A 26162-nucleotide genomic window follows, 5' to 3' on the forward strand; every position below is an offset into this window, starting at 1 on the left:
GCTGTTTTGTAGCTCAGTGGGGTTTTTTTTGCAATACTTTTAGCATGTGGTGAGTACAGATCTATCTGGTTTACATGGATTTCCATTAAAAACATCTGCCATTTCTTAGGCAAATGCAGGACCATGTCTTCATTCTGATGGGGAATTCTAGTAGAGGAACCTTACTTGTCCCAGTGAATTTGTAAGAATTGCTAATTTATAAAACCAACCAGTTTTCAAGTGTGCTTTTTTCAAAATAAATATGTAAGTCAGTGTTCTGCTAGAGCACCTTGCAGGCCTCAAGAAAAGGCCAAAAATGCTTTTCCTGCTGTGTCTGACCAAGGTGTTTTTTCACAGACCTTGGCCTCCCAATTAACACATCTTCCTATTTTATACTTGCCAGGAATGTCCATTTCATCTGTCTGGAACTCTGTACCCAACAAATGGACTGGGGGAGCCTGCAGACTCCAGAAGACTTTCCAGTGTTTAGATGAGGTACAGATGGGGGTAAAAATAAAGGTTTCAAAGAAAGGAGAACTTGCAGAAGGCAGCAGCTCAGATCACTCTCTAATCTTTCATGGCACATATAATATTCATATGACACCAGTATTATCAGAACTTGTCTTTCTGATGGGGAATGGTATAAATTAAAGCAGTTTAAAATGTAAATCATGTAGTCAGTAAGAGATAAAATCCTGCATAAAAATGTACAAGGCTAAAGGCAAGATCATACAACATTTTCCTTTTTGTATTAAAGACTAAAAGAGAAATCCAGAGGTCAGTATTTGAATGCATGATGTGTCACCTTCTTCCAATGAGGGGAAAGCACACAACATGTAGCAGTCTGTGATTAAAACTGAAAACTTAATGTGCATAAATACAGGTTTTCTACAATATTGTCTAGCAAAACTCAAGTTCTTCAGGTGACAAATTGGCAGAGGAACAGATTTCAACAATTCTGAGAAAGGACAAGCTCAGACTCTACTGCTGTTGCTTTACAAACAAAAGAAAATCTCTTTACTTTTAAAAAAACACTTTTCCCACCTCTCCTACTTTGACCATGAGCTGCAGGGGCTACTCTGTCCTAAAAATATATCTACAAAGATTTCATACTCCCTTTTGCTCAGCCTTAAGACTCATTCCATTAGCAGCTAGACACTGAAAAGCAGCATGCATGGCTTTGTTAAGCCTCCTTGTCTTGATACCATTTCTTTTCTTCAGCACAAGTTTGCAGGGGGAGGCTGCAGAGCTTGTCTGGGATTCTGCAATACAGATCTCCAGCATGGTTTTCATGCTCTCTCTGCCAGGTTCATGTGTGTTTTGTAGTTCAGACTTTTGCTGCCTCTTTGGAGAGAGCCAATTTCATTAGCCTTTAGATGAACAGTTGTGCAAGCAGGACCTTGACTTTTCAGTCCACTGCCCCCTCCAGCTACGTCCCTGCCTGTTTGGTACCCGTGGGGCCAGGTGTTGACTGCTGATCCCATAGCCTGGACCTCCACTCACTCCTCGGTCAGGAGGAACCACAGATGTCTTACACACTGAATCATTACAGAGGCCTTGCTAATATTTAGTGATCATTTGGTACCTACTGATACCTAAAATCATTCTGGATGATCAGTATCAACTGAGTGGATGACATCAAAAATGTTACAAAGTGTTTTTTTTCTGTGCTAACAGTCCAGGTCAACAATCCTGAAATGACAGCTGGAGCAGACGAAGAGAGAGGGGTGCACACACTACACTGTGCACACACGTGGCACATTCCTCCATACAACAGGGATAACTGCACTTTGAAAACTTGTCAGATATGGCACAGATCAAAATGTGATACCACGGGTTTTTAAAATATTTTTTCTCCTTTTTTTAATATTGGGTTGTGAAATGGAAATTATTTTAACAACTTTTCTCTGTCTATGTAATTGACCTCTCTGGCAGTTTTCCTGGATTTCAGAATTTCAACTGTTACTTTATTTGCAATAGTTTCACCTTTTCCTCCCTTAGTATTTATCTAGAATGTAAGCTGGCTGGCAAATTTATACTAACAGTTAAAAATAGATAGTTTAGAACAGAAGTTAAATTGGTGAGGAGAAAATCTGCTACAGACAGACTAGACTGGCCTGGTCAATACTGGTGATACTGCAATATTGCATTGCAAAGCTTTTCCCTCTCTGTGCTGCATCAAAATGGAGCAAACACTGCACTGAGAAAGCACCAAATGTCAGATAGAGGCTCCAGCCTACAAAATTAAAAATTGCAAAATATGAAGCAGCATCCTAACATCAACATGGGCAGAACAGAGTAGAAGTAGCTCTGACTTTTGGATCTGCTGTAAACTAAGAACACCCAGTTACTCTGTTTTACTGGGTTCTTCCCATGGTTTTCATTCCCCTTGGGCTCTGTTTGCCTGTTTCCAGTCCCTGCTCACTGCACGAGTGGCAGCAGCTGCAGCACCGAGGCCTCCCCTGCCCCTGGGGCCGAGGGCTTTGCACTGGACAGCTGACAGAGCCACAGCCTGACAGCCAGACTGCTCAGGATGAGCTCCTCAAACTTTGCAATTTGCTATCCACAGTTTTAAGACCTGAAGTTGGGTTGAACAGCTCAGCCATTTGGCAGTGAGTGACACCCAGAGCTATGGGTGCTGATCTCATCAGCTGCTCCAGCACTGACCAACCCCTCTGGAGAAACTCCCACCTACAGACAGTGATCCATGCTCACTGATTTGAACAGAACAAAGCTCTTGTGCTATGAAGCATGACATCACCACTAGAACCTGGTGCTTCTAATAATAAATTCCTGAATGTTTTGGATAAATTAAACCTCCCACCCCATGAATTTAGAATAACAAGTTCTCTTAAGGTGTTTTTAAGGTGTTTGAAGTTCTAATATCAAAAGTAAAGGCATTATCTTTTTTAATCAAATGCCAAGCAAAAACTAACATGCTTCTGAATTGCTCTGTATCTAATTTCCCCTCTCATTGTGCTGAAAGACAAATATTTTGTACTGCAGCACAGAGTAAAACAGAAGTATATCTAAGTATATATATTTTTATAAGAGTATAAGAAAAGGAAATTCCTGAACCTACAGACCTTTCAGGGAATAATCAAGTAAACTCTTTTTCCTTGCATGTACAGGACAAGCAAGCTATCTTTATTGGCAGTTACCAAGCATTTTAGGTTTTCTAAAGTCAAAAATACTTCCTCAAAACCTCTATGGAGAACTTCAGACAAACCAGTTCAGATTACAGACCACTAGGGCTGCAATAGGCAAGAGCAGAGACGTGTGCAAGATACAACAATGCTTCCCCAGTGTGTTCTACCAGCCTCCAAAATGTTTTTTTCCCAGGGAACTCCTGAGTTAGAGACAGAATCTTTTGTGCCCATTTGGATTTTTCTCTCTGGGATCTTTTAAGGTCTGTGCAAAATTCTGTCAAGTGCAACATTCTGTGACAGCAGATTGCAGAGCTTAACTCCCTGTAGCAATAGCAATGCTTTTTAGATGTGCTGAACTTGCCCCAGGATTCCTTGGTGGTCTGTGCTCTTTCCTTCCCAGGAATTATCTTCCATTACCTTTGCTGTGCCCCCCACTCATTTTATTATATTTGGCATTTTCTCCTCACTCCTTTTTCTGGCTGCAGAGTTCTAGCAGATCCAACAAGAGGGATTCATCTAATTCCTTTGTGGCATTAGGGACAAAATGTGGACATAAAACAGATCTAAGGAGCAGCATTTTCTTATTCTCTGCTGTTCCCTAGACATTCCTAGCATTTATTCACCCTTTCAAGACTACTTTTAACACTACTGAGCAAATTTTCATAGTTCTTATTTTAAATGAGACAGCTTTAAATGAGAATAGTTAACACTGCATTGATGAGTGCAGGTTTGATTCTTTCCCTTACTCTAATTTCCACTTTAACTACCTGGTTTCCCTTAATCACAAGATCTTGCTGTAGAGGTTTTTGGTTTTCACCCTTCCCAAGAGCAGAGCAGCAGCAGTGCCACATTTACCCAGACTCCACATCAGGTTCTACTTTACAGTTAACTGTTGCTTGCTCTTCCAGAGCTGCTGTCTGGAATGCCATCTACTCGAGGACAATTGTCACTGTCCCTTCTCTGAAACCTTTCACTGACACCTTACACTGAGACAGGTACTGCAACATGTCTCTTTTCCAAAGGACTCTGGGAAGGAGAATCCCTAATTCCTCAACTGTCAACATCAACACACAAAACTTTCTAACATCACTTACCTAATTTTAACTGAATAACTGATTAGTCATCTGTTGGTCCCATTTAACTTCATAACATGGAAGCAGCTTGTAGCCTCTCTCACAGCAGAGTAACTGCACACTTATGAACCTTCATAAATAATCTGCAGACTGCTTGCAACTATGTGACCCTTCTCACCACCTATTATATTTTCATAAGCTTGATTGTTTTCTACAGTTTGTCTTTTCAAGTTTGTCACAGCCTGTGACGCTGAAACTGCTACCAAACAAGATTTAATTTTTTCAAGAAGTTTTTGTACACTCCTTTCAACCAAATAAAGAGCTATTTCCTCATGTAGGTTCTCCTCATGTTTTGGTACTCCCTGAAGCAGTCATCTCACTTACCCCTTCTATAAAGGATGACTCAAGTATTCCATTAGTTATTTCCTGCCTTTGTAGATGCTCTGATCTCCTGCAGCACACTACAGTCACAGTTGCTCTCCTCTCCAGCAGTATAATTTAGAAGCTGTGTTCTTCCTAATTTAAGCCTGAAAATTGGCTCTGTAAGAATTCTGTACTGGCAGTGGATACAGTTAACTTGTCTGATTTGACACTGAGCATTCTTCAAGGTACAAAACCATCCTACTTTCTCTGTAATCCTATCCTGTATGAATACCACACTACACTGTGCCAAATACATAAAATACCAATTATTTTCATTTTTAAAAATGCCATGTTTCTTGATTGCATTTGTCAAATGCTAACACTTGTGTGTAAACGTGTTTCTGTCTGGGTTTCTGTTTGTGTGCCTTTATAAAAGGGCCCTGTCAGCATACATTTCACAGGCCTAAATTTGGGGTTTACCACCCTATGTGTTATTTTTCAGTTGGGGATACTGCTATTTGAGGGTTATTTTATTATTAGCCTGAATTTCCATTTTTCAAGAACTCCTGCTCTCCAACAATTATTCTGAACATACCAGACTCTGAATTGCACAGGATATAGTGCAGAACACTGAAATAATCTAAGTTATAACTCATATTTTAGTAATTGATTTGCTGTTTCAAGACATAGGAATGTCAGCTTGGTGTACAGTCCTTTCCCTGGCTTTGCCATTCCAAACAGGAGCTACTTACCTTACTAATAACATTTTGATAGGTAAGGAAAGCAGAATTAAGTTTCTTGAAAGTTGGGCAAAAGACCAGTGTGGTTTATTTCAGTTTCATAAGCAAACTTAGGATCAGTCTACACAGTAATTGTGTAAAAGTTTTACAAAGAGCTTGGTTGTTTCACTGTTACCAAATTTACTGTACATTTACAGTTATTAACCTTTACAAATCTATGGAGAAAGCAGAACATGTTATAAGTCTTTATAATGTAAATGTGTTGAGAGAAAAAGGACAGTATAGCTCTCTGGCATTTTAGGCATATTTGTAATGAAGTGAAAACCACTGAAGTCTAAACACAAACAAGACCAATAGACCATGCAACAATTTCTAATATCATTAGTATTTAGCAGAGTCATAGGGCCTAATTATCTTGCTTATATGTGAAATAAAGAAGCTGAAATAATAAATGCAGATATTCTTACCCAATTATAGTGCACATTCAACTCTAAATCTAGTTATGAACCTGTATTCCTAATACTCTGACTGGAGGTGCGTGCCACTGTATGCCATCTATTTACATTGACATTGCTTCATCTTTTTGAAAAAGAAACATTCCAAATTTCTCAGTTAACTGATCTGGCCACTCTTCTACCTTGCCCATATTTGGCTTAAGATTTTCATATCCTCTTCTGCTATTTTACTAGATCCTACAGCACTCAGGAAGTTCTGTGGCAGCTCTGTATACTTTGAGTGGAGGTTTTTACTGAATGAGTGTACACCTGGTTCACAAATGCTAAATTTCCAACTATTTCAGAATACACAGGTGTCCAGTTATAGCAATACCTCAGCATTACACAGTGCTTTTCACTTGCAGCTCTTAAAACTCTTACAACACTTTCCCCTTTCCTCTGTGCTCCAATTTCAAACATTGAAGCATTGCAGTAAGCAGACTCACCCTCTAGATTTTCCACAAAGGAGTTGGACATGAGTGCTGAATGTTGAGTCCATTTCTCTGTTGAACCTGATGGCTGGTATTCCAGGTCAGAGATAAAACTGTCTGTGTCAGAGAAGAAGACAGACATAACTACTGACTGGACTAAACCAAGAAGTTACAGTTCACTCAACCAGGAAGTGATTTTCATTTTTCTTTTAATAGCGCTAAATTTAAATACCCCGTTTCATTCACAAACACTGCGTATGTGACATAAGTAACTATTTATAAGTTATCAGAGTGCCTATTAAAAACAGTATCACTTATCTGGTATATTTTCTTGTATATTTACTTTCATTTATTTAGCAGCCAGAGCCATAAAGGTAATGTTATTTTTTTGGATGTCCGCATAGTTGCATCATCATGAATATATACTACTTAAATCTGATTTTAGTATTTGCGTTTAGAACATTCCTCCTTCAGTCTTTTCAATTTGCTTTACTTACTGTCGTCAAATTAGAAGTACTTGTGGCACTTGACAGCAACTCCAGGGCAGGCAAAGGAGTCCTAGTGAACAGAACCTGCAGTGCCATTTGCCTCTCCCCCAGGCCCAGGGGGCTGTGGCTGCCCTCGCTGTCCCACCGCATCCCTGCCCAAGGCTCGGCTCCGCAGTGCGGCCGCCACAGCCCGAGTGGCACAGCACCAAGTCTTGTCTTGGCACAGGTGGCTCCCTCTCACTTGGGCCACGTGAGAAACCCTGCAGGTAGTGCAGAGCTGCATTTCATGGAACTGCTTTTCCTAGAGGAAAAATCAATGTCAAATAGTGTATTCATTATTTTAACCAACAAGTCTGGGTTTATTCATTGTGATCAGCGGCTAGGCAGAGCTTACAACAGGGTTGGATTTGTATTTTTCCCTGCCTAAGACAGGGTTGCAAATTTAGTCAACTAGGCTTTAACACAATTAAGAAAATTACTCTGGACCCTGGCTGATTTGTGCCTTCTGGATAGAGGCACACACTTGTTTTGCCAGCATGGTATCTAAGCCCTGCTTAGGGATGACTCCTGGGAGAACAAAGGAATCTACTCTTACTTCCTTCTGAAATTCAAGCAGCTCAAATTACCTCTTTGGGTGACTTCTTATGCTTAATTGTTCAAAGTGTAAAGTTACACATGTTTAAATGGGAAGTGGAAAGCATTATCTGGCTTTCAATGAAAATATCCGCTGCCATTGTGAAGGAAAGGAGTAAATTAAGGACAAATTCTTGTCAAATAATAGGAGATAAGAAAAGATCATTTTCCCCCATCAATTATGGCAGAAATGGCAAGAAAGTGATATTTAAATAAAGACCTAATGAATCCAGGGAGATGGGCAGGAAACTGCCTTGTGAGGAAACAAATTAACTGTACCAACAACCCTCTTTAGAAAGGTGAATCTTTCAAAAGAGCAGACAACAAACACTGCCAAAAAGCCTCCAGAGACAGCAGTGCAGTTCATTAGCTTATAAAGCAACAGCCTCTGCACCATTAGGACAGCACAGCTTATACAGTAAGGATTATATGTCACTCTGGCAGGGAAATATGTTTCTGAACAATTTTTCTAATTAGTTTCATACTTAGCAAGATCCTGAGGTTCTTGCGTGCACTACCAAAGCTGCTGACAGTGGTGAGTGTTTGCTTTTATCAATCCCTGACAAATTGTGCCATGCACAGCACACACAACATCTCCAGCCAGCACCTTCTGGAACAGAGCATGCACTGCCCTCAGGCACACACTGCTTCTTGCTTGGGAAACGTGGGACATAAAACAACAGCCTTTTCAACTGTGTGGTACAGCACAAAGATTTTGTTCTACACACACACATTAGGCAGAACTTGAGGTACCAGAAAAATAGACATTAAAAATACCTTTATACTTTGTAATACCCTAAACTTTTGAGAAAGCTTTCTGTACCCAAAGAATATAAAGCCAACATGAAAACTAGGAAGTTGAAACAAAAATCAAGAAAAATGACACCTGGTGGTCTCTTTAACAGATCAAAAATTCATACTTTTTTGAATGACCTCATTGTCCTGACTCAGTCTTTAAGTAAAGAAAGCTTAAGAAAACCTTTAAACCTTCAATTATGAGCGCCCAGTTTGGGTCAAAGCAAGAAGTCAACTTAAAATTACAGTTCTGTTATGGACACAGGCAGACCAAAGAGCTCCTGGAGTCATCCCATTTGGTTTTCAGGATCTCCTCCTACAGGAGTCAATTAACTTCCTGTTTTTGCAGCACTATCTGATTAAAAGTTTAGCCTGTGTATCCTTTACTGCTGCTGAACTGGAGCAGGATGTGCAGGCTGTGGGACATAACCTAGAAGATGTACGGGTTTTAGAAGAGTAAATCTCCCAGAATATTCTAGAATGAATGACTGTCTGCAGTGCTGCTTCAGTGAGTAGCAGAGAGTGGATTTTTAAAACTATGCTTTGCAAAAAGAAGCTTGATCCAAAATGTGTGTTTTAGAGGACAGGTGAGTGAACTGCTCTCCTGACAGAGGTAACAAGGATCAGTAAACCTCAAGGCAACCTATGGGCAGAGTGCAGCACCCATTTCCTGGGACATACACCTCCTTCTGTCAGCTCCAGACACAACTCTACCAGCTGAATTTATGTGAAGAATCTCTTCAACTATGTCACATTGCTTAGTGCAGTATATTTAGCCTGGTTTTGACTCCACATGACCAGCAAGTGTCAACTTTCCCTAACAAAAACGAAGAAGCTGCCAGGCTCTAATTAACCCTCAGTGGTCTGTGCTGATGGTGCTGCTCTGAGACCAAACCTGTCACACGTCAGGCCATGGCTGCTGTGGCAAACCACCACAGACATGGGGGCTGCCTGGCAGCTCACCATTCCAAGTCCTAGGCTTTATTCAGTAATTTCAGGTTTAATGCCAACTTCACTAAGTAGTACTATTTTATTTTTTTCAATTAACTGTATGGAATGTTGGAGTATAGTTTTCCTGTGCACATTATGTACAGAAAAACAAAATGTACCTGCAGAATCACAGCACCAGCTCTGCAATTATCTGCTGCAGTAACAAATAAATACCCTGCTCATGGCTTGGCTATGCTGTCACACTCTGCATTTCTGTATCCCGGTGAAACCAACTCACTGCAGTCATGTTTACCTTTTCTCTCACATAAGAAGAGAGCTGAGTCTGACACAGAATTCAGCACTAGTCTTGGCTCTAGAGGACACATGGGCTGTGCAGTGGAAAGTGATGCTGAAGGGTCTGTGTGGATTTTTTCCTAGTCACAAGGAGCACTGATGGAAGAAGTCTCTCACCTCTTCTAATTCTTGAATGGGAATCTTTTGGAAGTGATGAGTCAACTGAGTTTACTTTGCATTTACTTGCATTTACTTTGCATTAGTTACAATACGTTCTGTGGCTCTCCCAGGGACAGCTGGGCATCAACACCTGAGGATTTAGCTGACAATTTTACACATTAGAAATCTGTAACTGGTCTTCTTGGGATGCCTCACTGACACAGTTTGATGGACACAGTGAGCAAATCCCTTAAAAGATACAGTCAAATCACCCTTTAACTGCTGACAAGCCCTGATGCAAAGCATTTCACCTCTGCTCACTGTTCCACCCTTCAGCTTTTAGACTACTGCTCGGTCTGGATCTTCATTTTGTTCATAACACACATTTCTCAAAGTAGATTTCCATTCTCTTTCAATACATTTCAGATTCTGCCTTATCACCTCAACATCCCACTGCAGGATTGCTTTTTACTGCTGTCTCATATTGCTTGACAATACAGATTTAACAATGAGACTGCTAAGAAAGGAGGAGTTTGAACAGAACTTTACTAAACAGTCTGCACTGGTAGAGTTTTGAGAATGCCTTTTAGTGCAGGATTGCTCTGACAGTTCCAGGCACAGTGAAGCTCAGAGTCCTTGGCCTTGCTGGACACACTGCAAGGTGCAACATTTCACTCTGTACTCAGGAGGTAATAAAAACACCTTGGATTTGAAATGTAAAGCTCAAGTTTGAGCTGCTCTCCCCCACACTACACCAGACTCCAGCATTCAGTACCTTCTGTGCTTCTGCAGAACTCCAATGGCAGGATGCTGCCTTAATTAACACTGATCTGTTAATGAATAAGTTTTAAATGTAGACAGAAATACAAAGTATAGTCCTTCTCCAATACTTTCTTATTACTCACCACTTTTATTCTCCAAAAATTAAGCTGAAGCTACAGTTAAAAAGCTGCCTGCAAAGATGTACAAATCTTCTAGACAAGATCAGAATAATCTGAGCTTCTCAGCAAGAGAACTTACAAATTAGAGAATTATCACAGAACTATTAAAATGAATGAATGCTAACAGCTTAGAGTTCTACATGGACTGTGTCTGACAAAGCAGCCTTATTGCTTTATATACACTAAGTGCTAGGGGATTTCTGGTTATGATTTATAGCAAATGCACATAACGGATTTTTCTAATCTCCAGCTTTATGTAATGGAGATGCAATGAGTAACAAAATGTAAGAGGATTAGTAGAAGGTCATCCTGATTTGCTGAATACAGCCAAACAATACCTTAAAAATGGTTAAATACAGGTGTTGTTAGAAATCTCATCACTGTAGAAAGCCATGAAATCCAAGGTAAACTCCCTCCTAAACTGCAAACCACAAAAGATTAAATTTGAAATCAACAGTATTGGAAGAGTTTTAAACCTAAAACCTGACAGTGGGAATAGGGAAACCACTACATTAGAAGCACTTTTTAAAAACAGAGAGATTAATGAGACCTCATATAACCAGACTGAGTCTAACTTTGAGTAGCTTTTCTTTCAAGTGGGGAAAAAACTTTATTAGATGGGTGTGCAGCAGAGCCCAGTATGGATGATGGATATGGGAAAGGCCAGAAATGACCAGCTGCCTGTTTCCTGTCACTTCAGCTGCCTTGTTTATATCTATTTGCAGCCCTAAAACTCCACTGTCTATATCCAGGGAAATGTTAACCTGAGGTGTTGGCCACAGGGCTGACTTGCTGAAAGATGCTAAGGGAAAAAAGGTCCAACACACCAAGGGATAGAAAAAGTAGAGGGAACAAATAAAAGTGCATGAAGCTGCTTTAGTTAGTTCCAGCCCAAAAGTTTCTGAGCTTGTGCAGCCTGACAACTGCAAAACCTAAGCAGAAAAGAGAACTTTTTCAGAATACCTTTGAAGTAGCAGCACACAATACTACTTTGAAATTGTTTTCTGCTTCAAATATTTTTATAATGTAATTTGAATTTTGTATCTATGTGACCTCATGCATTTTGATCCCTTGTTTCAAGTGAATTAGGTGTAGGATGCAAGGATAGGAAGAGGGGAAACAAAACATAAAAGCAAATTCAAGGTGGAGATTAGAAAAGTCTAAGGATATCAACAAGGTCCTCCTGAAAAACATGACAATGAAGAGTTACATAAAGTTCAGTATGGGGGGGAAAAAAAGAAAGGAGCAGGAAGGAAAGTCCTTTGTCAGACACATGGGCAGGACCTGCCCTTCCACTGTGTAACCTGTGTTCAACCACAGCCTGAACAGAGCCCAGGGAAAGGGCAAGGGAAAACAACAGCATTTCCAAAGATTCTCCATCTGGTCACTGCAAACACCTTGGACTTGCCAGGGAAGCTGCAAATGTGTTACACTTTCCAGGAGATGCTGGATCAGGACTCATCCAGATGCTCTTGACTTGAGCACTGCTGGATGAAGTAGCTTTGTAGTTCTGGAATATGCAGTGATTTGGAGGTGGTTTTGGTGTATTTTTAAGAAAACAACTGAATGTTGGCTGAAGAGGCAGTAAGAGTAATTTCTAGGGGTCTTACTTAAATGAATTTATGTAACTATTATCCACACAATCACACCTGGAGGTGGGGTGGGGATTTCACAATTTTGTGGTCTTTTTAATTGGGATTTTGTTTTTTTGGGATTTTAAATCCAATTCTGTCAAGCTACACAGTAATTCTGTGATTTACTTTATCATGGGGTAGCACTTCCATACTACACTGAAATTTTGTGAAGTATTTCTTGAAATGTTTTATTTTCTTGGCAAGTAAATAGATACTATTTTAATTTTGAAAGAGTATACATTACTTAAAAGAAAGAAGATAATTTATGCATTCAGAGTTTTTTGTTTATTTTAAGACTACTGATTTAAATATTTAAGGCTGGTAATCCAGACATGATTTAAAGAATTTTCAACTGGCTTTGCCTTAGTGTTTTATTTTGAGAGGTTTATTTGCCTTAATTGGTAACCTTCAAAAACCTATTTTCCAACTAAGTAGAGCTTTCAGGTTTGATGTATTACTTGGGAGAACATATTGTATCAACACTCATTTTATGCATGTAATTATGTTTGGATTTTTTTCTTTAATTGTTATAACATTATTGTAGAATAGCCTATTTGCTATTTGTGCTTGGTGCTATTTGTACAGAAACTAAAATTCAATCATACAAGAAAAAAAAATTTAGAATTGTTTTTTAAACCAGAGTAATATGTCAGATAAATTATTGAAAAAAGTGTTCTTGTCTAAACATGGGGTTTTTTTTCCCTTAAAGCTGATTAAGCAGCGGAAGTATTCACTCACATTGAGAGAACTGAGCAGCTTTGCTTCTTGTCACTGTGCCCTTGCAGACTTTTGGAACAGCAGGTTTCATGCTCAACATCTGATTTGTATTTGCAGACTGGAAATGCAAACAAGCCCCAAGCCCAACCCCCAGGAAATCATTGCACGGCGGCAACATGGAAGGGAAAGGCACTGCTCACAAACCCAGTGCTGCTGCCAAGGGCAAGTCCAGCATTTAAATCCATGCTCCATTTTCCATACATGAAGTTATCAGCAGTTATCAGAACTTCTTCAATTTTCTACAACAATCATTTAAAAAAAGAAGTTAATTAAGCTGTGGCCATTTGACTCCTATGTTCATTGTACTCTAAACCATCAGCAAGTGGCCAGGCTTTCAGTGAGGCTCCAAGAGCTTCTCCTGTGATTCCAGGGCTTTGTCAGCACAGGAACCAGGCAGTACTTTCAGTGCTAAGCAAAGGAAATAGTATCAAAAAGCAACAAATACTTGTGACAGAGAGAAAAAAACTTTTTTGCTGTGCATCCATTTTAATTTCTGAACAATTATAAACAAACTGCCAAGATGTTCGTAAGTGCTTAACGCTTCTGCTTGCTTTGTGAACAGTCTAACTACAGTATTCAGTTATATTTTGTTTCTATTTTTTTTGGTGGGTGTGGGGAGAAGAAGGATGAGAAAAAGGCAGGTTCTAACCTGACACTTCTTGAAGCATTAGATTTCCTTCTCGTTCCTCTATACAGAAGTATAAAATGCTAGCTTTTTGCTGCATGCTGTTTCACAAAGCCTTGCTTTTCTCCCCTCAACAAGTCCTTGACAGAATCAGTCTCTTCCTTCCTTTCTAAATAAACTTAAGTTGATTGATAAACAGTGTTTCTAAAAAGAGAGCTTTGTTTAATTAAGGTGGCTATTGAACTGAAAGCTCAACTAGACTGGTTTCTCTTGTTTCCTTCCTACTATGCCATGTCTTTAAAGGCATTTCTTACCAAATTTTATTACTTCTGTCTGGAGGTAACAATAGCAAAGCTCCATTTATGCAGGGAGTTGGGACTGACACAGATACTTAACAGATGGCCTACACTTAAGTCTTTATTCTACTGCTGATGCAATTAAGTAATTACTAGGGATGGTTAAAAAAACCCCAAACCACAACATTTATGGCTACTTTAGAAAAGAGACACTGGCATGATTCCCTTCATCAAAACCAAACACATTTTACACAACTTTTAAGGCCAGGCCTTCTGTTCTTCCAGCCTTTATTAGCATGACATATTATTTAAATTGCTTTGCATCTACACCTCAAATAGTCTGATGTTTAGGATCTGACTTTTTTTTTTCACTTGGTTGGAAAATATTATAAATAATTATTTAATTAATAACTAAATTTAAAAAAAATTGTCCAAATATTTACGATACAGCCCTTTATAGCCTGGCCTTGTTCTGGCCATTATAATGTCCTTGTTCTGTTTATGTTAAACGAGTGAACTTCTCAAAAAGGCAGTCAGAGTGGAGAAAGCAAACAGCCACTGTGAGCAGAGGTGCTGAATGATGACAGGTATCTACAGATTGTCTGTGAGGAGACCAAGACAGTGCCAAAATGCATGTGATAGATTATCAAAACACCAGCCTGCCCTTCAAAATTGGGACAACTCCAAGAAACAAGACTCCAAACTACATCTATGCAACATAGATATCATATTATGAGTTTTACTGAAACATATCAGTGACACATCAGAAAAGACTTCAAATGACTTTCTTGAATACAAGGTGTCAATGTGTAAGAGTTGATCCTCAAGCCTTGTTTTATGACAAAACCAAAATCTGTGGGCAAATAGACTAAAATGCTTGAATTGTAGAACTACAAATTAACAGCCAATATAATGAGTTTTAGACAAGTTGTTGCTTTGGACTCAAAAAGATGACTCCATGATATAGGTTTCCTTCTGGGAAGAGCAGTGTGTTCTAAAGAAAAAAAACCCTCCCACACCCACTTTGTAGTTTAATGCCCATTATAACCCCACTATTGCAATATTATATCCACTTACCATCATCTAGCGTGATGTCTTGTAGTCCTATGGTTTGAAAATTCAATTCCCGGTCTTCAGGCTCTGGTTTGATGTGCACAGCTGCGCCCTCGGGTGCAAAGGGGGATGAGTCACACACGGCGTGGGGCCCCAGGGGTGACACGGCGCCCAGCGCTCCCAGCGCGGGGCTGGCGGCCTGCGGCGAGTGCTGCCCCGAGCGGCTGCCGGGCGGCGGCGACGGGGCGGGTCCTGAGCTCGGAGATTGGTAAGGCAGAGGCTGGAGCTGGGGGGAAGAGGGGCCGGACAGCGGCGAGGGGCCCAGCGGGTGGGAAGCTGTCGGGGACGGGGAGGAAGCGGCCGCTGGGTTGGGAGAGTGGTACGGGACCTGCTGCAGCTGCGGAGAGGCCTGGCCCAGGGAGCGGCTCATGGCAGAGGGGATGGAGCCCTGCCCGGCGCCCGCACAGTGGAATCCCATGGATGGCAGGTGAGCAGATGACTGTCCCGAATGAGCTGCATGTGCCAGGGGGTGTCCTGCTGGACTTGATGCTGACACGGAGCCTGGATTTGAAGAATGGAACTGCACCGGTGGTAGAGCTTGGCAGCTGAGATTTATCAAATGAGGTACAGCCGTGTCCTGCGGAAATGAAATCGCATCAAATCCTTGGCTGGAGGCAGAGTTCATGGGAAGACCAGGCTGTCCATTGTACACGTCGGTAGGCTGCATAGGCTGGTAAGAAGGCCTCACAGGAGGTGCTGATGTTACCTGAAAAGACTGAACCACGGCAGGAGGCAAAACGTGACACTCTTCACTCGGACTGAGGTTTCTGCCCTGCATATGTGGCAGGTGTGGCACTGCCGAGGTCACCATGGCCGTGTAGGGTGGCTGAATGGGACACACGAGGCTCCTGGGCGACGAAGACAGCAAATTGTCGTGGGGGTGCCCTTGCTCTGGTGAAGGCAGCTGGGCTCGCATTGAGTGCAGGCCCTGGACGCTGCCCGCGTGCGGCAGCGCCAGGGATGGAACAGCAGACAAATCCACCTCATCTCGGTGCTCCTGCTTCATTACAACTAGAAAAAGTAAAACAGTCTTACAACTGCAGCCCATCTGTTCCCTGTGACAAACACACCAACTGCTGTTTAACAACCACTACAGCACTGTTAGTGTCATTGCTTCCCTTCTGCTCTGCTTTCACCTTTGTTTCTATGCCTGCTACCTCAACCCTGCAAAGCCAGAACAACTCTCCCAGCAGGTGTGCAAGGGCAAGCATCTCCCCTTCCAGCATATCTTCCTATGCAATGGATGATTTTAAAGACATTTGCAACCCAGCCAGAGAAAGGCCAGTTCATCTAAAGGACATTCTTGTCACTAGAGGGGGGAGCTGCTGCTGGGCTCCACTGAAGATGGGCAGATGTGAGCTCAGTATCACGCACTAGGAAATGGTGAAGGCAATTTTAGCAGGCTTCAGGCCTTCCTTAGACTCTGATCACAAGGACAGCTGAACTTTGGCAACACACACCCTATCTTGAGTAGTGCACCATGTTTTAATTACAGCAGCTCTAAGCTCATCCCCCAATTTCAGTGATGGCAGCAACTGTTCTTACAAGAGCTACAAACTGACACACTTTCAGTTATAGGTTTATTTTTTTAAACTACTGGTAGGCTCACAACAAGATACTGATCTTAAGTACTTGCTAACACTTAAATGCTCATTCACTACTCCATAAGATACAGTTAACTAAATATTACACTCAAATGAACTGTAATACATATAGAGTGCTTTAAGTGCTTGTGTAATAACAGCTGCAGTTACAATTCAGCTTGTTTCTTATTTAAGTAGTAACTTATTTCGTTCCACCATTTAAATAGAGGTGTTTCAAACAAAAATATAGATGTGTAACTATCTTAGGAGCTGATATTCTTGAAAAACAGTTGACAAATAGCACAGAAATCTGATAACACAGTTAACATGTACTTGGCATACCAGACACCTCAGTAACACTGCCTAAATTTAAAAAGTAGGTAATTTTAGAGCACAACAAGTGAGCACAGCCTATTTTAAATTGTGTTAACTAATGGAAGTTGGCTTTGTCAGCATATACAGAAGTTTTAAGAAGTTTATATTAATATCTGTATCCGGCTTTAAAGACTCCTTCAGATATCTGACTTCAAGTGCTCCAAGCGGCACCAAAGGGTCCCCACATCCCTGGCACCTTTGGCATTCTGACTGCTCCAAATGGGCACACAGCTGAAATAAAGCAAGGGCAGGACAGGAGCAGGCACTGCACGTCTGGTGCAAGCTCTTCCTCACACCGAGTGGGAGGGAACAGGCTGGGTTACTGCATCTGCAGTCAACATGTCCTGCTTTTACTTCTGCCTAAGTTACAAGCTGATTTGTCTCAGTAAACTGCAGATGTATCCAGAGTGGGGGAAAAATCATTTGACCTTCCTTGTATCTAAACCTGTTTTTTTTAAATTTTTTGACATTTGAGAGTGGAAAAAAATGCACAAATCTGTTCTTCTACGATCTCACTATCCATCGTGTCATTACCAGGGCTATTTCAAGAGCAGCTTCTGACAGCAGCTTCAGCATCATTCTCAAAGAAACATAGAATGTAAAAATTACTGTGTAGAAAGTGTAATGAGGAAATAACTAGCTGTAGTCACAGTACTGGAGCTTATTACTCTATATTTCAGCTTTTTAATTAGACAAGCTTTAGTAACTGTTTTACAAACAGTTCAAAGCTAATCCTATGTACTTGTCAAAGGAACAAGACTGGAGTATTTTTGTATGTCCACTTTAAAAAACAAAATAAAACGCTGGTTTTACATTTTTCATTCTATACCTGGTGTGTAAGTAAAACGTTGAGATTGGCTTTTTTTCCTCTTGCCATTGCAGAGATAAAACTGCACCTGAACTGCAGCTGTGATGGCTTTGTTATGGTATGGAGGAACTTCAAGTATGATGTTTGCCTATAGGAAATTTGAAATAAAGAAGTTTTACACATTAAATGCAAATGAAACTATTAATTACAGAAAAACGGAAACACTTATGATAAAACTAAAACACTAATATATTGAAATTGGCAAACTTCAAGTTCATGCACATTACATAGTAAAACAGTACTACAGGCAAACTTTTATTTGGAGAATTTTATTTTCTTTTAAACATAAGTGCTCTGAAGATAATGCTTTAATTAAACAGACATACCATCTAAAGGATGCTTTGCTTATCTGCCAAAGGAAAAAAAAGCAAAACCTTCTAGCAGTTAAAAAAGTGCATTTTGGACCATTAAGGTTTTAAAGTAAGTTTTAATGCACTGGAAGTAATTTGTCACGTTGGCAAAATTATCTTAAGTTTCCGCTTTTTAATTTTCAAGTTCTTTTTTTCATTGCTTTCACAACAAGCATGCCATTTCCAGTTCCTTCAAAGCATCCTCTTAATGGCTACTTTATAGTGTTAAGACAATTTAGAAGTCTCCAATTGTCTGTCTGAATTAGTCAGTGATCTACTTACTTTAACAAATGAAGTCTAAATTTCAGAACAACAATGAAAATATCAACTTTCACATTTAAAAAAAATAAACTTTCTAAAGTAAGAAAAATTGTTTCTCACCCCTTGACACTTTTCCCTAATTATTTTCCCTTCTACCTCCCACTGAGGTCGTCCATCTGTTGAGAGAAATTCACAAATAATTCAAGCAAAAAGCATTTTCTTAACACTTTAATAATTAATCTTCAAAATATTTAAATACTTAATATAAAACAGGATTTATTTTCAGTCATGAAGAGGCTGTTAAACTGACAGGCACAGACTGTAAACAAACTGGAGAGATGCTTTCGGAGTTTCAGCAGCACAGGCACTGCAGTTGCCTGCTGTGCAGGACTGTGTGCTGCACCCCAGCGTGCTGGAGCTGCAGAGGAGGCTCCGAGCACTGGCAGGGGACAGAAGGGCTCTCCCCTCGTGTTTCTGAAACCTTTCTGAAGGGTGCTTAACCTGCTGCTGCCACTTGTGCTTGTTCAAACAAACTGATGACCTGGAGGCTGAGTCAGCAGCAGCAGCGATAGCCAGGCCGCCCCTCCCGGCCCGGCCCCAGGTCACGGTGCCCGCGGGCTCCCCGCCCTGAACCCGCAGAGCCCGGGGTGCAACGCTGGGCAAGGAGCCCTGCCCGGAGGGGCAATCACCTGGGCAGCCTCCGTGTGCTCTGACCTGGCACAACCCACACCCTGCACCCTGCACCCAGCTCTCTCTGCCACCGGGTGCTGTTACAGGTGACCAGGGAACCACAGCAGCAGCTCTGCCTCTTCCGGAGGGGTTCAGCTTGTGTGGCAGAACACATGATTACCTAGCATTTTGTATTTACTAATAAAAATGACATCACTTTTATTTATATATGTAAGGAAATAATAAGATGTAGAAGAAATGAACTCGGTTTGCAAATTTTTGTTTTTAATAATTTCTTTTGCTACTTTTTTGCTGTAAGCTCAAATCAGACACTTAAGTCACCAAAATGATAATTTAAGCTGTTCAGATTTTATGTTTTATTGTTTTCTAGCTAGCATTTCTTTCATTAACTAAGGAGTCAGTTCCTATGCATTGATTAAATCAGATGTAACATGGCATCAATGCCAAATACTACATTTCAATTAGATCCCATTTTCACTTTTTCATATCTTTACTATAAGGAGCAAATACATGGTATGATCTGTTAACAGCATCTTTCAAATGCACAGGTTCCAAGCTAGCTACCCTCTGCGCTCCTGAATCAGAAGGACTACTTCATTAATAACTGCCAACCAGCACACAGATCAGTGCCCAAATGAACTTCGCAATTACTGCTCAGTAATTGCACTAAAATTTTAAAACATTCTTTTTAAACATCCTTATTTCTTAAAATCAAGCACAGGTACTGAGCTTGATTTGAAAAAAAAGCCAAACAAGACAGTATTTACCTTGTCCTTTTTCAAAAAATATAATTTTGGATTCTGGAAGAAAGTTGGATCCTGTCACCACCATCTCATGGCCTCCATTTACTGAGCAGCTGTTGATGCTGTACTTCTCAATCTGAGGAAGTTCCTGTGCAGATCGCTGAGCTTTAGAAATATTAAGGGAATAATTATTATTCATAATTTTAATCATAATGACATTTATTTGATGATTCTAACTTGAAGAATCAGGGATGAAACTAAAATGACCATCTGTTTACATACACAAAACATATTTGTCTATGATTTATCTTTGCTTTTAAAATTATTTTGAAATTACGTAATTAGAGAAAAGAAACACCAAGAAGACATGAATGCCAACAGTCTCTACTGTTACAGCAAATTCAATTTTTACTTTAGGAGTACTGGATTAAAAATTACTTTAGTAGTTTCTGGACAAAATGAATTCTAGGGGAAATTCAGAATTCAGACTATGCCTTGATTCCTTAGTGCCAGTATTTAACAAATCAACTCTTTACAAGTTCAGCTGGTCACTAGATATTACTGTATAGGGAAAGTCATGGTACAGACTCCTGTCAATGAAATGGTATCAGCTTTAGAATGAATATTTTCACTGAGATGTATCAGCTGCCTCTGCTCATACACAGGCACTACTGAAGCTGCTGTATGGCTGCACTGAGTCTACAGCCCAAACCTTGTTTTTCCTCTAAGCCTCCAGGCTGTCACTGGGCAAGTACCATCTTTACTTAAAGATACATTAACTTTTGGTAATTGAGAGTTTCACACACAATGCTTTTTACACAATTGCTATACATAATTCTGGCAATAAATATTGTCAGAACGACACTACTACTGACACATACAGAAACCATGAGCATATAAGTATAGTCAGAGCAATCTTACAGCATTCAACAGGTATGGAAGCAGTCTGCAGAGATAGGACTTTTCCACTGGGCTGTGGGATGTGCACACGGAACACAAGGCGCACTCTGGTGTTCTTTCTGCCAATATCTGTCTCTCCTTTCCGGAGCTCGATGTCGGAATTGCGCAGTTTCAAAATACCAGCACAATCGATACTGGAGATGGGAGAGGATGGACAGATGGATCACATGAGAAATGGAAGAAAACCAATCAAACTACTGCCAAAGTTCACTCTGTAAGCCTTTCTTTTGTTAAAGAATGAAGCTGTTCTACTTTCCCCCACATTATGGTATTTTAAGGGTTATTTTAAATGTCTGTGATTAAAAGAACGCTTGGTGTGGAAACAGCAGCAAGTACTGGTGAAACATTTTGTCTTGTAAATGTCCAGCTGGTGCTTTTTTGAACCTTTAAAAGATTATTTGTTATTGCACGTTGTTTAACCTCCAAAGTGAGTTATATAACATTGTAAATGTCATTTACAAGGAGCAAGAGATCACCATTTAGTTCTAGTTTAGGAAGGACTAGAGAACAACAAAGTGTACCCATCAAATCCCAGCTGCTATTCCGCACTGTGGTCAATTATTCATATGAGACACATAACTCCAATCATATACCACATCTGTACGAGAGCTTCCCTGCCTCTCTGCTCCTTTACTTCTGACTGCTCTCACACTGGCTTGCTTTAAGAGATGTGTCTCTTCATCATGACCCAGATTTGTGGAAAATACGCTGATTTTACAGGACTTTTCTTTCACCTTTGCACAAAGAACACAAAAACCACACATAGCAACCAAACTCATGCTGTGATGTACCTGGCTGACATGTTATTTTCAGGAAGCAGTGGGATTTCCAACACTTTGGTGCTGGCAATGATGATCTCCTGGCTGGCAGTGGCCACGGTCTTGCCGGTGATGCGGTGCACCTGGTAGAAGGCGTGGGGCCGCAGGTAGCGATCGTCGGCCGTGCCGATGAACATCTGCAGGTTCACCGGCTTCTCGCTGTAGCCCAGCAGCTGGGGAGGGCACAGGCAAGAGCAACACGTTAGGTGACTCCCACTGCATCTGTGTGTGCACACTACAAACACACAACCAGTCCAAAGAGTCAAGAGTCAGTAGTATTTCATCACAAACTTCTTCAAACTCGACTGCAGGTATCTGTCGCCAAACACAAGGACTGGCAACAATTACTGAAATAAATTAATGTCAAAATATCATTATTATTTTTGAATCTCTCAAAGGCAATTTTTCTATCTACAGAATTTCTAAATCAAAGCTATGCTACGCTATAGGTTTGTTTCTGGTACTGTTTTTAATTACCAATTACCAATTTTACTAAGATGTACCTAGATTCTAGAAATACTAAAAACTTTTAGCTTTTTTACTATGAAATGGAATAGGAATTTTATTAAAATTAAGGAGTTTTGTGAATAAAAATGTATCAAGTTAGGACAAGAAGATTAAATTCATATCTAGGCAATCATGTGTGGTTTATTTTTGGCAAAGAAAATACTTCAAACCCCCAAATTCTGCAAATGTTAATTTACACACCTTTCTGTTTCTCAAATACACATCTAACCACTAATGCAGTCAGTTGCCATAAAACCACCTGTTGCTTGAGCCAACTGCAGCAATTCTGGCACAACACTGAAGCAGAAAAACATTATGAACTGAAACTAGAAGAAAAAGCCCATTTTATGATAGGACATGGGTAATTTGTTAAGGAAACAAACGTAAACAACAGTAGCACCAGTTTCCATTAACCCCTGTTATTACAAATCTGAAGCCTACAGAGTATTTCTTACAAACCCATTTTCCTTCACCTTGCTGCAATTGGCAGATTGATGCAGGCTGCAAGTTACATAATTGCTAAACTGCACTGGAGCAGATTTACGTTTCATTGACTTTGACATCAACTTGTGTTCAAACGGGAGGGAGGGACAGACAGTCATTCTTTAAACGTGGTTTTGTCATGTCAATATTTTTGTCTCTAGGGAGAGTTATTTGGTCACACAACAATATTATCCAAGCTCTTTACAGAGCTAACACTTAAAAACCAAACAAAACATGTCAATTTAACCTACTTAGAAGAGTAATTTAAGCCAGTAGTCAGCGGCAGGAAAGCCCAAAGCACACCCACACCCAGCAGTCAGAAGCCCCAGTGCTGGTGCATCACTCCTGGCAGGGAGCTCTATGGACCAGATGAACACCAGGTTTCCATATCCAAGGTACAGCTTGGTTTCTGTATTCAAGTGGCAGCACCTACCAGGTCTGCCACTGTTATTAGAGCTTTCCCAGTCAAGAATAGAAATTTAGGAATCAACAGAAGTCTGGAAAGACTTTGTTCTGTCAAATATGTTATCCCTGCAGTTCTCAATACAAAAAGAGCTAAATTCAGCTGAAAAGCACCAAACCAAACTATCTCATCAGTCACTGAGTGGAGACAGGCTAGACTCTGAGAGTTGCTTCCCATGTAAGTAAAAGTGATAAACATGCATTTAGAAAGGTTACAGTGAAGAACCTCCTGTGACAGCCAGTGTACTGGCAGGTTTCTCTCCCTTCACTGTCAGAAGTCAACTATAAACTACAGGAACATCAGGACCAGAAGGAACTTTCCTCTTAGTGCTGCCAACACAGTGGAGCACAGGGACTGTTACACCAATTAAATATATACACATGCATAAGTTTCTTTTTACGCTTGACACAGGAATCCAGTGTCTTTTTCATTAAATACCAAATGAATAATTGATTTTTAAAAAATTAATCTGAATTATTTTAGGAGTTTAAAGAAAATTAGGACACATATTAGTTTAGCATTACAGCAGCCATCTTGTCACAAGTTCTCAACACTGTGACTCCACCATCCATTTTCCTCAGAGTTAAAATTAAATCTTAACACAATGGAATACAGCCTAAATGTGACGTTAGTTAAATGTGTTCACTCTAATACTGGGAATTATAAAAATTACAAGCCAGACCTATTCAAAAATTTGACTGACTTCCAAATGCGGTCACTGTGACAAAGCTAATTTCCAATTAAGGCTAATCTTCCCCATGCTGAACAATGGACGTGTACACAGCAGTTCTAGAGATACTGGTGATACCAGAGATAAGGAAGGGTGGGTGATACTTGTGAAACTAAGCTGGTCTCTCTACAGTGCATGAAGACCATCTTCTACAGAAGACACAGAGCTCAGTTTAGGGAAGTAAAACATCCCCCATGGCAGCAGTCACACTGGTATTGCCCAGGAGATCTATGGCCATGTATACTGGCAAGGGAACAGAGACTTAAAAATATATATTTGGTATTGCAGACAATTTATTGTTTTATTCAAGGTCAAGCAAAAAGAGAATCACCACCCCACCCCCCCCAAGAAGTAAAGGAATAAATATAACCACTGTGTGCAATACTTGTGGCAATAAAGTAAGCCAGGGAGTGGGAAGGAGAATAAACCCCATTACTCCAGCACAGAGTGTAATTCAGGGCCTGGCTGCACCAACAGGGCCTCGTTAAGGGAAACATCCCAGCCTCAAGCAAGCAGTGGAGAGGCTGCAGTGTCCCCTGCTCCCAGCAGCCCCAGCCTAAGGCCAGCAGGCTCAACAGGCTGTGCATGCTAAGGAGACAGCCTGACAGGCTAGTGGAACTCAGGCAGCTGGAGAGACTGTGCATAGAAAAACCCAACTTTTATTATACCAGTCTGTGCTTTAGAATGAACATTTCCCCCTTAAATCTTGTGTAATAAGCAAGCTGGCAGCTCCAGGCTGACTTGCCAGTATTGATGCAAAACCTACCTTGTGAATAATTAAGGAGAATTACTACCCCAAATAAACTTCAAATCAGGGAAAAGTACTTATTTAGGCATTTAAAATGTATTGCTTTTAAATACAGTTTTGTTCTCATTCCAAAAAATACTGATTGTTCTTAATTTCATTGACAGCAGGGTGATGCTTCCTTATTACCTTGTCTGCTTCATGCACAATTTTGTATGTTGAACAGCCTGAACATTTAAATCAGTAAAAAACCCCAACCTGCTAATTGTTTTTCAACGAAAATAAGTACTAATTAACTTGAAAGAAAAAAATACTATATTTTGTTCAAATACATAATGAAGCCATAGTATCTATACCTTTAGTTCACCTTAGTAAAGAATATAGACAAATAAGAACAGAGTGTGTTTTTACAGACCATAGGTATTTAAATAAACAGCATTTTACAACCTACTGGCAAGTGCTGCAGAATCAGCACCATGAAGAAGCATTATGGTAAGGCACTGCAGTATCAGTGTGCTCAACATTCAGTCATGGGTCACTTACAGAGGAACAGTAACATGAACTGAGCCCTAGGAAGGCCTTCAGGTGCACATTACAGCACTTATTCCATTAATGCGCAGTATTAGAGCTGCTCACTACAAACAAAAAAATTGCTAATTTTACTTTAAAAAAAGATATAGCACTTTCCCAGAAGCAGCAAACAGTGTGCTGCAGACAAGCAGTAAGTTACTGCACTGTGTCACCAGTGACCTCCAGAAACCCTCCCCTGTAACAGAATCCTGATACACCACCCACTGCTCTGCCGAGGAAACTCAGCCAAGTTGTTTTTGTGTTTCTATATCGTTTCCATAGCAAAGGTCAGTGCCTGCGTAAGTTAAACTAAAGCTGGAAGGCTAAAGACTGAAGGTCACTACAGGATAAGCCACAAGGGCTTCACGCCAAAGCACTTCCAGTGTATTACTACACTGCACACAGGAAACCCCTGCATGGCACTGCGAGTTCAGAGCTTTTACCCAGCAACTACAAAGGCAGGCACTTAATGAGAGAGTTTTGGATCCTCGAGAAGCTGTATTTTGTGCAACAAAAACACATCTATGTTCTTAATGCACACATGGAAAATCCTTTAAAAACATGTCACGCTAGAGACTACGGATTCATTTGATCACTGAAGACAGCACTATTTAAACTTGGAATTTCATGGCAGTGGTGAGAACTTTCCTTGCTGAGAAAAACAAAGTGGTTACCTTAATTAAGAAACATCAACCTGGAAAAAATATACTAGCATTTTTCCAGATTTCATGTGAGTTATATTTGGACCATAGCTGGCTCACAATTCATTGGTTCCATGCTCTGATCTAAAGAAAACCTTGCAACCTTGCAACTTGAAAAGCTTGTAAGACTCTTTTTAGACTCCAATACTTAAAATTTTTACCTCCTCATCCCACCATTTTTTTAAATGAAGAAGATTCTGTCCGTGTTTTCCATGCATTGTTGCAGCCAAGTCTTACCAACCTCTATTCAAGTGTAAAAGTGTCATTTCTTGAGACATACAACAAAGCTTGGGAAAAATATCCAACAGGAAATACACACAGTAACAAGGTACTTACAGACATCACTGGTACACTTTGAAATAGTCTGGGTTTTTGAACCAAAGTATCCAAAAGCCCAAATA

The 26162-nt window shown here is 40.3% G+C and overlaps 1 protein-coding gene across 3 annotated transcripts in view; it reads right to left on the reverse strand.

Annotated features, from left to right (window-relative positions):
- The window catches only part of NFATC3 (nuclear factor of activated T cells 3), a 64492-nt gene that overhangs the window by 5811 nt on the left and 32519 nt on the right, over positions 1–26162 (reverse strand). Inside the window, exons 4-11 of one of the 3 annotated variants that reach the window (XM_064387274.1) lie at positions 21536–21735; positions 20706–20878; positions 19809–19949; positions 18472–18527; positions 17702–17828; positions 14879–15925; positions 6245–6346; positions 4370–4728 (exon numbers count right to left, since the gene is read on the reverse strand). In XM_064387274.1, the coding sequence (XP_064243344.1) occupies positions 4718–4728; positions 6245–6346; positions 14879–15925; positions 17702–17828; positions 18472–18527; positions 19809–19949; positions 20706–20878; positions 21536–21735 (1857 nt within the window). In that variant the 3' untranslated portion in view covers positions 4370–4717. Of the gene's footprint in view, positions 1–4369; positions 4729–6244; positions 6347–14878; positions 15926–17701; positions 17829–18471; positions 18528–19808; positions 19950–20705; positions 20879–21535; positions 21736–26162 lie in introns of those variants that run through there. The other 2 variants (XM_064387271.1, XM_064387272.1) reach the window with 2 other exon arrangements.

Source organism: Passer domesticus, chromosome 12 (genome assembly GCF_036417665.1).
Source record: "Passer domesticus isolate bPasDom1 chromosome 12, bPasDom1.hap1, whole genome shotgun sequence".
In the NCBI taxonomy this organism is placed as follows: domain Eukaryota; kingdom Metazoa; phylum Chordata; class Aves; order Passeriformes; family Passeridae; genus Passer; species Passer domesticus.